We start from the raw sequence: 13,801 nt of genomic DNA, 5'->3' as shown, positions 1-13,801 counted from the left end.
CCTGAATGCATGGAAATAATTGTTGTATGTAAAGTCTTACTTTCTCTGTTTGCTTTTTTTAATGGCCCACTTTTATAGACAGAGTGGTTACAATATACAACTCAAAATGTGTGGCTTCCAGTTTCTCCATAGATGCTGCAGGTATTTCTCCATTCCTAGCAAGTCATCTATACCAGGGATCCCCAACCCTCAGGCCGCAACCCACTACTAGGCCTTGGCCAATTTGGAACCGGCATGTGCGTACAGTTCCACTTGTGCGAGCAGTGGGCGTATGCATGCAGCTCCATTTGTGCAAGTGGCAGGTGTGTGTGTCTGCCACTCATGCAAATGAAGCTGCACAGACATGTGCTTGCTCGCCGATCACATGTATCCCTTCCCTCTCCCTCCCCTCCCCTCCCTTCCCTGCCAGTCTGCAAACCCAGAAATGTTGGGGATACACATCTTGTTGTCTCTGTTTTAGCTTTTCCTACTGCATTATGTCATCCAGCTTTAGTTTATCTGTTCTCTTCATATTTAGTCTCTTATCATTTCTTCTCAGTGATTTCCAAACTCTAAGCTGAGAAGTAATATCTGCCATGAAAAAAAACTGTATTACAAAAGAGTTGTGATTAATTTGAACTCTGGAACATATATTTTGGCATTTAAGATTTCGGCATATGATATTAAATTATACTTTCTTCTAGAGAAAGCAGCCAACTGGGACAAATTGGAGAGAATGCAAGGAAGAAATAGTTTGGTTAATTTGTTTGTGCACTGCTATGTATAATTGGATTGGAAGAAGTATGTGGATACCTTCAGTTATTGGATGTGGGGGAATTTTTTCAGGAAGCATTATAAACTTGTATAACTAATTAATACAAATCTTCAAAATGTTTCAGAGTTGAAATAAACAAAGTTCCATTCCAATTTCAAAACAGCCATTCTTTCCAACATTATTGAAAAAAGTCTAGACTTTTTTTTTTTAAAAAAATGCTCATTTCAAGGCTGGACCAGAGTAGGAGGTTCTGGGCTCGAAACATTTTAAATGTGAAAAATTTGGCATGCCTGTTTTAATTAAGAGCCACATTTCCTTGTTAAACGGCACAAACACAAGTTTTCAGTGTATTCATTTAACGCCCTAAAAAAGAGGAAAAATATTGCCGCGTCCACTTGGGTCAGCAAAGTACATAGGAGTTCATCAGCCACATCACTGCACAAACAGCCAAAATGACAGCTTTTAAAATTTCTATTTCTTCTCACTAATTAGGTAGGCCATTAAGCTGGAAGTCTGCTAAGTTCCACTCTTCTGCACTGCTTCTCATTGTTGTCACCTATTACATTTGTAGTCATTCACACATTTTAATGCCCTTCTTCGTTTTTCAGGAACAAGTAGACGGTAAAGTTAGAAGACACACAGGAATGATACACAAATTCATACTAATTGGAAGTGTTATTTTCTTATAGGAGAAGAACCGGAGGAAGCAGAAGCTGACGTGCCCAAAATATATGAACCCATTGAATCTTTTGGCACCTTGAAGGACCGTTTAAACATGTTTTTGCAAATATATAATGAGAGTATCCGTGGGGCAGGAATGGATTTGGTGTTTTTTACCGATGCTATGATTCATTTAATAAAGGTATCAATCAGTAGTGGGTTTCAAAACCCGTTGCTACCAGTTCGCTTGTGGGCACACTCGCACATGCATGCAACACTTCTGTGAATGCATAGAAGCGTCCAGGCGGGTGGGCAGAGCCTCCCGCCACAGCGGCTACCGCCCAATCCGGGGCGAACCGGTAGCAACCCACCACTGGTATCAATGGACATGACAATTGCTTTAGTTAAGTTTTGGTGATTTCAGATGCCTGAGTTTGAACCTTTGATAATCCATTAGTTTCATGGGCACAAATTCTAACAATATTCAGATGTAATTAGTGAAACTTTCTTGAAGGAAGGCTTACCCATGTGGATTCTAAAAAGTTACAGAAAATACTGCTTTCATGATCAGAGTGTTGACACTAGAGAACTAAATGATAAATCTTTCGAAGTATAAAAAACTGAATTGATGTAAAGATGAACATCTATATATTTTTTTTTACAAGAAAAGGAAATAAAAGGCTTTTATCCCCATTCCTCCAATAAAAATCTGTCTTGCAAAATGATTGTAAGTTCATTTTTGGTTAAAAAATTCTCCATCCTGCACCCAGTCACCTACAGAAGTGAGCAAGGCTGATGCTGGATACTGTTCTAGACTTTGTACAAGTGCTAAACATGAGAGCTTATAGATTGCTCTTATTAAGGCTGATACCCCGAGACTGCCACTTTTTTTTTTTTTAAAGAGGCAGATTTAGTGAATAACAATATTGTGGGTGTAACTATGTATAAGTGACATCAGTGAGAAATAGATCATGCATTTGTGCCAAATACTAACTCTACTAAGGATGGGGATGAAGGGTAACCAGGAACAGCCCTACTGTCAAGCATATGATGGCTATGTTGGTGGCAGATTATAGGGGGCAAGAACAGTCATGATTGTCTCTAATTCACCTGTCATTCCTGTAGGATTCTGCTTCATTCAGCAGTCTTGCTCCAGTCTCTGTGAGGCAAGCTTTATTTTTCTTTTAAAGATAGTCAGATTGAGGTAGTCAGGAGAGAGATTTCTCAGCGAAGCAGAAATAAATCATTGTTTCAGCAACCAATAGATTGTGATATTGCTTTAGTAATGCTTTAGCTTACCTCTGCCACTATATTTAATCAGACTTCTTCTGTTGACAGTACAGCATGCTCAATATGTAGGGCCTCTTAATGGTGACTATGACATTTTGAAGAGATCAGTGCCTGAGTCTTCAGAGTTTGAGTATATTAATGCAATCCCCATAGAACAGAAGACACTGGCCTTATGCACTTTTCTGAGAAAGAAAATTCTATGCAAATAAGAACTCAAAATAGACTTCCAAACCCAAATGAGCTTTGTTGTCAGAAAAATTGTTTGTATTAAAACAGCAATTGGTATCTGTATCGTTGCCCTGACTCATTATATAAGTAGTGAAAGTTTTTTGGTGTTAGCAGCCTGAACCAGAGGTGGTATTCAGCAGGTTCTGAGCAGTTCTGGAGAACTGGTAGCGGAAATTTTGAGTAGTTCAGAGAACCGGTAAATACCACCTCTGACTGGCCCCGCCCCTATCTATTCTCTGCTTCTTGAGTCCCAGCTGATCGGGAGGGAATGGAGATTTTGCAGTAACCTTCCCCTGAAGTGGGGAGGGAATGGAGATTTTACAGTATCCTTCCCCTGGAGTGGGGTGGGAATGGAGATTTTACAGTATCCTTCTCCTGCCATGCCCACCAAGCCACGCCCACAGAACCGGTAGTAAAAATATTTGAATCCCACCACTGGCTTGAACAGTTATCCTAGGTGGTCTCTGGGGAAAGATTCCCATTAGCAATTAGTCAGTCCAGTTTATACACTATTCCAGTACTTGATCATGTTATTTTAAGATAGACTCTCTATGTTGGATGTGATAGAAGATGCTGGCCATCACAGTACGGATTCAAATGCTAATCTACAGACTTCTGTTAATAAATAAGAGAAGGACTACTTTATCCTTGATACTAGAAAGCAAATTGTCTGTGGCCAAACCTGGAGCTTCTATTGTTGGAAAGAGTTTATGGAATGATCAATGCAAAGACTGGGATCACCATTGTGCTACCAATATTAAAGATGTGGTGCAATGCAGGAACTTATCAAGTATCTGCTTATTATTGTGCTATTCTAAATATACAACCAACAAAATGGTGCTGTGCTTTGTAGATCTCGCGTGTGATCCGCACTCCCCGAGGAAATGCCCTACTTGTTGGAGTTGGAGGGTCTGGAAAGCAAATTTTGACAAAACTGGCATCATTCATTGCAGGCTATGATATGTTCCAGATCACATTAACAAGGTAACCTGTTGAATAAAACACAGTATGAAAATGGATGCTCATTTTATAAAAGAAATCAAATAATTAACATGTAAAACATATTATTGTGCTAGTTCTAATGTTAAGAAGTGCAGGATTACATAATCATTAGCCTGCTATTTGAATTATTTTGCCTCCCTTATTTGGTTGAATGAAAACTCTCTCAAATTCTATAATTGGTTATAGGAAGAATATTACAGTCAATACTACAAGAAAATAATAACCATTTGTAGTAAAGAAAAGACAATGGAAATTTTTCACCCTTATCTAGAACACAAAAGAATATCTATCTATCTATCTATCTATCTATCTATCTATCTATCTATCTATCTATCTATCTATCCTACCCTATCCTACCCTACCCTACCCTACCCTACCCTCCCACCTACCTACCTACCTACCTACCTATCTATCATCTAACAATGAAAATGTCTGCCTTCTTACATAAAATATATTTCATTTAAAAGAAGTAAATTTAGTATTTCAGTAAGTGATAGGGCTTTTATGTATCAAAACAGTTTGATTTGGTTTATTAATTATGTTTACATTCTGTATTATTGAAATATTATACAACTTAGAACAATGAAACAAAAATGAAGGATAAAACAGTAGACAAATTGAGAAATAAATTTAAATAGTAGAGAGCATTAAAATGCATAGATATAACCATGTTTATGGTTATATAACCAAGAAAACTACATATTTCTAAAAGCAACAACCATGAAAACAGACACTGAGCAGAAAGGCCAAAAAAAATTGTTCTCATTTTAAGGCACTTTGTTTCAGTCCAAATTATTTGTAGGCTAGGAAGCTTGGAATGTTTGTGACAATTTTATTTTTTCATTTTTCTAGATCCTACAATGCATCTAATTTGATGGAAGACTTGAAACATCTGTATAAGACTGCTGGACAACAAGGAAAAGGAATCAGTTTTATTTTTACAGATAATGAAATAAAAGATGAAGCTTTCCTGGAGTATATGAACAATGTGCTATCATCAGGAGAAGTAGGATTTTCATCTTTCCTTTTGGCATTGAGTTAGCCCTGAGTTTTCAGAAACAGAGAGCTTGGCTGATAAAGCTCTAGTGACAGACTGAGTCTGTAAAGTTCTATGCTTGAGTTCACTGCTGATGAAAAAACTTACCCACTGAATACTGATTTTTGAGTAAATATAGAACATATCAAGCTCTTAGTCTTTAATTATTTTACTGCTGAGGTACAATAAATCAGTAAAGACAGACTTGGAGAAAATCTTTAGTAGAATCACACAGATTGAGAATATTTTATTTCTAGGGCAAAAACACAGAGATTGCCATTTTCCAAATATTACTGACAATCATCTCCCAGAAGCCTTAGCTAGCAAGGCAGATTAGGGGTTGTAATTCAGTAACATCTGGATGGCCACAGGTTTTAAGAATAAAAGGGAAGAGAAAGGAAAATTAAATGTGAATATTTTATTGGCATAACTTACTTTCCCCCATAAACTAGCATTCAAAGTAGATAACAATAAAACAGCAATGAATGGATTATAATTAAAATGCTTTAATTATCAATTATAAAGTCATGAAACACTCTAACAATGAGCTCTTTAACTTCAACATTTCAAATGAATACGGTCAACTTTTGGTAATATATGAATGAATTATTCATATAAAAAAGGTAAAGGTTCCCTTCACACGTATGTGCTAGTTGTTCCCAACTCTAGGGGACGGTGCTCATCTCCATTTCAAAGCTGAAGAGTCAGCGCTGTCTGAATACGTCTCCGTGGTCATGTGGCCAGCATGACCAAACACCAAAGGCTCACGGAAAGCTGTTACCTTCCCACCAAAGGTGGTCCCTATTTTTCTGCTTGCATTTTTTACGTGCTTTCGAACTGCTAGGTTGGCAGAAGCTGGGACAAGTAACGGGAGCTCACCCCATTACGCAGCACTAGGGATTCGAACCACTGAACTGTCGACCTTTCGATCGACAAGCTCAGCGTCTTAGCCACTGAGACACCACGTTCCCCAATTATTAATATAAAAGTAGCTAAATGCCTTTTTTTAAAAAAATAACAACTGACTGTATGTGGGGTACAATAAAAATGTTCTTCCTGTTTAGGTTTCCAACTTGTTTGCTCGTGATGAAATTGATGAAATCATTGGGGATCTCATTCCAGTTATGAAGAGGGAGCATCCACGACGTCCTCCCACCAATGAGAATGTATATGATTACTTCATGACTAGAGTTCGCCAGAACCTGCATGTGGTTCTTTGTTTTTCACCAGTGGGTGAAAAATTCCGAAACAGAGCTTTGAAATTCCCCGCACTCATTTCTGGTTGCACTATAGACTGGTTTAGCCGCTGGCCCAAAGACGCCCTAGTTGCAGGTTTGACATGTTTGACTATTGGAAAAGTTTATAACATTGTCAGTAACATGGTGAAAATCTCTTCTCTAGTACATCATTTACTGTAGGGTCTGGTTGTTTTTTTTTACTCTGAGTAGAATAGAAAAGTTGTTGAATTCAAACTGTATCAAAAACTATTTTGAGTGTTGCTTTGATATATATTTATTGATTATATCTTCCTCTCCCATTCCAGAGAAAAAATAAACTTAGAATATTATCTTCAAAAATTAAATGTATTATTTTTACATTCTGGCAAGACTTTGAAATGTTTTGGATAAATTAGAGTAGCCTTAGAATAAGGCTATGCAAGCCTTGTTGTGTTGACGGCATTTCAGTGTTGATAATAGAGACTTTTCTGTCTCCACATGTGAAGCGTTGGTGATTGAGAAAACATACTGCAGTGGAACGTCTTTCTTTGAAACAGATGATTTGATGTGAGAAATGCAAATGGCAAAATTAAACGAGGCCCATTTACTTATTCCTAAAGCAAGGGGATTCTTAATTCCATCAAGACAAGAATAATAGCTTTGCTCCCAATAATTACAGGAGGAAGATTACCCATCAGTAAAAAGAAATAAGATGATTTCACTCCTGAGATGATAAGCAGAGATCCTGTGACGTACAAATGACAAAGAGCAGGAATAATAATGTCAAATCTCCTGCATCAAAAAGAATATGTCAAGACTGCAATTACTTTGGCAATTAAAACCATTCAGCTCCCTTTGCGTATAATTTACATGCCTTGAAAGTCATATAGTTAGCAATGGTTTAATGTTATTGCTTATATCAATATATTAGAGTGTTTGAGGTCATGGGTCTAATTTTGAGACCATCAAGGGTATCTGCAGTAAGAGGCATGTCAAAAAATCAAGATGCTCATGCAGTTGAAGCCTGCTCCTTTTGATGCACTGTGTATGCACAAAATATGAAAAAAATGGGCAGGCTTCAGTCATGAGGTTATAAGTACCATGTTGACTCCCTGCCCATTGGAATGCCTCTGAATATCACCTAGATCATACTTATCTGTCAAGTGTGCATGTCAGAGGAGCTCAGAAAGTTGAATTTGCTTCTTTCAAGGAAGAAGAAAAGTCTATGACAATGAATGAGATGGAGGGGTGGGGAAGAATAATAAGAAATAGGTCAGAAGTCATCCTAAATTTCTTTTGCCAGAGAATGAAGTAGTGTTTATACTGATAGGCATTAAATCTCCTTTTAGTATCGGAGCATTTCTTGTCGTCATATGAAATCGATTGCACCGAAGATATCAAAAAACAAATGGTACAGTGTATGGGCTCCTTCCAAGATGGAGTTGCTGAAAAATGCGTTGACTATTTTCAAAGATATCGTCGATCCACCCATGTGACTCCCAAGTCTTATTTGTCCTTTATTCAAGGATATAAAGCTATATACAAAGAAAAACATGCCGAGGTGCAGACCTTAGCCCACAGGTGAGGTGTTTTGGTACTCTTATAGTCAGTTATTGTCTTCCCAAATAGCTAAACTCAATAACTAGTCTCAGTACTGCTGAGAGAGAGATATATGTTTAAGAGATCTGAATTGGTTGCTTTAGAAGGTTTATGAAGAGCCTTGGTGGCACGGTGATTAGAATGCAGTATTGCAGGCGTTTGTATTATATTTGTATTGCAGCCAGGAGTTTGATCCTGAGCAGCTCAAGGTTGACTCAGCTTTCCATCCTTCTGAGGTCAATAAAATGAGGACCCAGATTGTTGGGGGCAATATGCTGATTCTGTAAATTGCCTAGAGAGGGCTGTAAAGTACTGTGAAGCAGTATATAAGTCTACATGCTATTGCTATTGTGAAATTATGATGTATAAGATTAAACCAAAGGCCACAAATAGTTCTAGGATCACAGATTACCACCTTTTATTTTGGGGAAAGGGAATAATCGAAGATCGTTTCTAGTCTAGTGAAGTTCTGTGCTTTGGGATATATATATATATATATATATATAAATATATAGATGGTTCTATATATTTCAGAATGAATACTGGATTGGAGAAATTGAAGGAGGCTTCTGAATCTGTGGCAGCTTTGAGTAAAGAGCTGGAAGCCAAAGAGAAAGAACTTAAGATTGCCAATGAAAAAGCTGATATGGTAAAGTCCAGTGTGTTTATTTCGACTCTTTTACTAATGGGCCCTTAGAAGGGCTCACTGCCTTAGAAGAGTGAGGAAAATTCTCAGGGATGACTCTCACCCTGGTCACCACTTCTTTACCCTCCTACCATTGGGAAGGAGATATAGAAGCATGGCCAGCCACACAACAAGCTGAAGAACAGTTTTTATCCTCGGGCTGTCAGGCTCCTGAATGCAAAATAACATCATAAATACGTAGTACGATGGATTTGCAGGGCCGGCGCAATGTGTAACATGTTTACACTGGTGTAATAGGACTGAGTGTTCGTTAATATGATTTATTGGGTTAGGGATTTTCTGTTTCTACTGTGAGTTGTATTGTGTTGAGGGGGGTGCACTGAGGGAGCTCCATCAATCTCATTGTACATATGTTGTGCAGACAATAAAGATTATTATTAATGGGAAAACCTGGAAGAAAATTAGTTAGTGGACTTCTCCTAATTGGTGCCCTTCTACACATGTTAACTCTCTGAATTTCAGATATGATAAACTGAAGTTTCTTGATATTGTTGGTCATAAAAAGGCCACATCATATAACATGCAGCCCTTAGGCTTTCTCCATCTGTAGTCCTTCTGCCTCTGGATGCCAGAATACCTGGCTATTTTGAAACAAGAATCAGAAGAAAGTTGCATTATAAGTCCTAAAACATGCATATAACACAGATAAAAAAAATTAAGAACCCACAAAAAACCCTAGCCTTGCCTACATGGGGCTCAGCCAGCCTAAAATAGTAAGTGTAAATATTGGGTAACAAAACATTAGGTTTCCTCTGGACTATGAGATCTCACACTGCTTGTTTACTAAACCCAAAACACTTTGCTAACTTTTGAGTATAACATAAACTCTTGGCAAATAATTATTTTCTGCAACCATAGTTACTTGTTTTTCCATTTATTTTCTTTCATTCTTATTTTTTTAAATGTCCTCTATAGGTGTTAAAAGAAGTCACAGTGAAAGCACAGGCTTCTGAAAAGGTGAAAGGTGAAGTTCAGAAAGTGAAGGACAAAGCCCAGGCTATTGTAGACAGCATTTCAGCAGACAAGGCTATCGCTGAGGAAAAATTAGAGGCTGCTAAACCTGCTTTAGAAGAGGCCGAAGCTGCTTTACAGGTTAATGAAGAATGAAAGGCGAATCCACTGTCTGTCTCGCACAGATATGCTGTCGTCTCAGAAATATACCCCAGATTGGAAACTAATGTGTGGGCTCCCTCCTTTCCCTTTCTCATCATGGGTGAAATTATGTCATTCCCTCACCACCACCACTTTTGATTCACTGTCTTTCTACAATAGCTGCTACTTGGGGTTTAGTCTCTTTGTATAAAACATACTTTTCACAGAGAATGAACCTTGAGTATGAAAACAATTTACAAAAAGAAGATGACACATAGTATTGGTGATAGATCCTGCAATCTCCAATTTAACAGGAAAGGTATCTATTATTTGTGAAAACATGTCAAAGAAGTAAAAAAAAAACACCCTCCTGTCATGGCATCCTATAGTTACTAAAATCTACACAGAGTACCAATAAATTGCATTTATTCGAAGGAATTAATCACATCCTTCTGAGTCCAAATGCTGCATCACCTGCTTCTTTCAAGAAGTCCGCCAATATTAAAGATTGTCAGGATTTTCATATATCAGGCAGTCCCCTGTAGGTGCTGCAATGTAATTAATGTTATTAAATATAAACTTCCAAGAAGTCACTGTCAATACGTAGGTAAAATGACTGATTTGCATTCACATTTTACAACCCATAGATCCGCCACTTGGCAGAAAGCATTAGACGAATTAACTGCAGGCCACATCAATTCAAATAACCATTGCCTGTTTAATTTGACAGAAATGGAACTACCATCTGATGCAGAAACATGGAGAAATGATGTGATACATACATTATGATCGCAATATGGGGAATAGCATCTAACATTATTTACCTATAGCAAATATGTTTTGTTCTCCAGCAACCACATTAACTACACTTCAGAGCAGCTGAAGGCAGAAGTTGAAACAATTATGTTATAATTCTGTTTTATTAATTTGTATCAGCTAATCTCATAAGCAGACTTACAAATGTTTCTCTCTCTCTCTCTCTCTCTCTCTCTCTCTCTCTCTCTCTGTGTGTGTGTGTGTGTGTGTGTGCGCGCGCGCACTTATGCAGAAGCACATGCCCATGTTCATATATTAGCTATTGTAAAATAATTTTAAATAAGGCAAAAACGTCCTTATTACATGGACATGTTGATGTAATGTTATTGGAAGCAACATAGAACATAATTTGCACTATTTAGCCTACAAACTATGCTTTCCTGTTAGCCTCCCATCCAAATAATTATATATCATATCTTGTCTAATTTCTTGAAATACACCAAGGCTGGCTAGGTAATATTACCTGGCATGATAGGATATGTCTTAAATGATTTTAAGGATGGATCAATACATACCAAAATTTGCTGCTCATTGTGGCTCTGCTTAACAACACCTGTGAAATGTAAATCACTTTAATTTCTAAATATACAGAAGTTTGGTGTAATCAGCTGATGTTGAACCCACCGTGGATTGCCTTTAAATAAAAAGCCTGCTGATTTTGTCAGGCACTTCAAAAATACTGTGATAATTCCTAATTCTGTCCAATAATGTTTCAATAATGTAGACAATCAAGCCGGCAGACATTGCGACTGTCCGTACGCTGGGTCGGCCACCTCACCTTATCATGCGTATCATGGACTGTGTGTTGCTGCTCTTCCAGAGGAAAGTAAATGCTACTAAGCTAGACCTGGAGAAAAACTGCATTATGCCATCGTGGCAGGAGTCCTTGAAACTGATGACAGCAGGAAACTTCTTACAGAACTTGCAGGTATACCAAAAAAGCACTGATAAGAAAAAAGAAGATGATAAGGCCGGACAAGATATGAATGTGTAACATATATAGCTTTAGTCTGGATTTATTATGTTTAGTATTGAGAGACTGCACTGCTGCTTTCCGCAGCTTGACAATTACCAGTTTGTAATTGTCTGTAATTTGGTACAATACCAAATTGTACAGAACAGACTGATGACCAATTAATATGAAAAGTTCAGAGAGAGAGAAATTTCAAAGATTGTTCTTATTTCTGTCTTTGGTCCTTCTGGATAAGTGTTCGTAGAGATTTTGCTGAATTCTTGAAGAAAAATCCAGCACTTATTAAAGATGGCAGCAGTATAAACAGGCACCAGTTTAAATTCAGGCACAGTAAAGATCAGGAAAATACAAATTAAATAGACAAGCTTTCATGAGCACAAATAGTAGCATGACAAAATTAATAACTTTTTGAATGCAAATTCTGTAGAAAATGTGGTTTAGAAAAAAAGGGGTAAAATTAAACAGCTGGATTATTAATTTTGTTTGATTTTGGGTAAGTGAAAAAAAAAATCTCTTTCATGATATTTCTAGCAATTTCCAAAAGATACAATTAATGAAGAAGCAGTGGAGCTCTTGAGTCCTTATTTTGAAATGGCAGATTACAATATTGAGACAGCTAAGAGAGTTTGTGGAAATGTGGCTGGCCTTTGCTCATGGACCAAAGCAATGTCATCCTTCTTCGCTATAAATAAGGAAGTTCTACCTTTAAAGGTAAGTCCAATATAGTTGGCAAGGCAGAGTAAAACTATATCAACAGCAATTTACAGTTTTAAACTGGGATCATATGCTGCACTAAGCTATAATGAGATTTGTTTGGTTATGATTTAGTGTGATGTGCTTTGGCCCTTTGGTCAAATGCAGTCCATCAGCATGTTTGGTCCTGCTTTTGAGAACATTTTAATAGGTGAAAGGGGTGATTTAAATTTATGTCCAAATGATTCCTCTTTGACCTCTGTCTTCTCTTTCCCTACTTCCTGGAGAGCGAATCAAACAAACAAAAAAACTACAGTCTCAACTGAAAAGTCTAGCTTTCCTAGCTTCAACTGATATGGCAATCCTGCCATAATGTTAGAAATTATTTTGTTTATGTAGTAGAGAAGGATTTAAATTATAAAAAAGACTATAAATTTGGCCTGCAGAAAGAGAAGCATCTTTATCAATCTTGTTTATGTTGTTAATCTTCTCTCTCTCTCTCCCCCCTCCCTCCCTCCCCCTTCCCCTCCCCTCCCCCTCCCCCTCTCTTTTAATCTAGGGAAAATAGAACAAACCCTTTCTAAATTTAAACAGATATATCAATCTCCTAAAATTTTACTAGTCAACATTCTAAAATAACAATATTCATAAAATATTCTTCTCTTAACTTTAACAGATATTAAATTGTCAAATACATATAATCTTATATTTAAAAAGCTACAATATTTCTCTGATCCAATCCAATCTAATCCTCAGATCCCAAAGTCAAAAGTCAAAATTTCTCCTTATCTTTTAAGAAATCAAGCAGTGGTCTCCAAGTTGCAAGAAATTTAGCCATCTCAGCTAGTTCCATTAGTTTCAAAATCCATTCTTCCATTGTGGGTATATTTTCCTCTATCCATCTTTGGGCATGTAACAGCCCTGCTACTGATGTCTTTGTCCTCATTAGTATGGCATATGAAGATGATAAATATTTTATTGTAGCAATACTAATTCAACAATTCTCTCTATCAGTAATGTACTTCATCATAAGCTATTTTCATGTTTCTTTGGTTGCTGTTATTGAAGAAATACACAGTGTGCATCAAAGTTCCCTTATTTAAACTTGGTGGGTTGATATTTTAAGGCAAATCTGGCCATTCAGGAGAATCGTCTGACTACTGCCATGTTAGATCTTCAGAAAGCCCAAGCTGAATTGGATGCCAAGCAAGCTGAGCTGGATATTGTGCAGGCTCAATACGAAAAGGCCACATTGGAGAAACAGGTAACTTCCTGTAGGAAATTCTTTTTGTATAACCATTCCCTTTGGCTGGTTTGTCAAAAGGTCAAGAAAATATTACCACAATGAGTTCATTTTGAGCTATTTAAGAGTGCAAGAAAATTGGTTTTCTGGTCATTTGGGAAGATAGTTCAGCTATCTAGCTTCTGAAATATTCTAATTTATGTATTTATTTAAATAAATCCTCCCAAATCCCAGCAATCAATACAAAAATTAAAACTACCGTAACGCAGTGGTGGGTTGCTCCCAGTTCTGTCTGGTTCTTGCGAACCGGTAGTAAAAGCAGCGGGAGGCTCTGCCCACCCACTCAGACGTCATAATGGATAATCTGTGCATGTGCAGAAGCTTCTGCGCGCGCGCTCCCATTGCGAACTGGTAGTAAAGGTAAGTAGAACCCACCCCTCCCATAACAGTATATATATATAACCTATGATACCCTGATGTCAGCTCTTCAAA

General features: G+C 37.4%; 1 protein-coding gene across 2 annotated transcripts in view; it reads left to right on the top strand.

The window, feature by feature from the left end:
* Positions 1–13,801, top strand: part of DNAH5 (dynein axonemal heavy chain 5) — a 162,127-nt gene that overhangs the window by 106,300 nt on the left and 42,026 nt on the right. For both annotated transcript variants that reach the window (XM_087890233.1, XM_034411888.3), the window contains 10 exons: positions 1,444–1,616; positions 3,786–3,916; positions 4,787–4,940; positions 6,035–6,302; positions 7,537–7,768; positions 8,321–8,435; positions 9,408–9,584; positions 11,125–11,328; positions 11,905–12,084; positions 13,193–13,330. In XM_087890233.1, coding sequence (XP_087746359.1) covers positions 1,444–1,616; positions 3,786–3,916; positions 4,787–4,940; positions 6,035–6,302; positions 7,537–7,768; positions 8,321–8,435; positions 9,408–9,584; positions 11,125–11,328; positions 11,905–12,084; positions 13,193–13,330 — 1,772 coding nt within the window. The remainder of the gene's footprint in view (positions 1–1,443; positions 1,617–3,785; positions 3,917–4,786; positions 4,941–6,034; positions 6,303–7,536; positions 7,769–8,320; positions 8,436–9,407; positions 9,585–11,124; positions 11,329–11,904; positions 12,085–13,192; positions 13,331–13,801) is intronic.

The sequence above is a fragment of the Pantherophis guttatus genome, chromosome 3 (genome assembly GCF_059756535.1).
Source record: "Pantherophis guttatus breed Tessera chromosome 3, ASM5975653v1, whole genome shotgun sequence".
Lineage (NCBI taxonomy): Eukaryota > Metazoa > Chordata > Lepidosauria > Squamata > Colubridae > Pantherophis > Pantherophis guttatus.
This window is presented reverse-complemented; position numbering and strand designations above follow the sequence as displayed.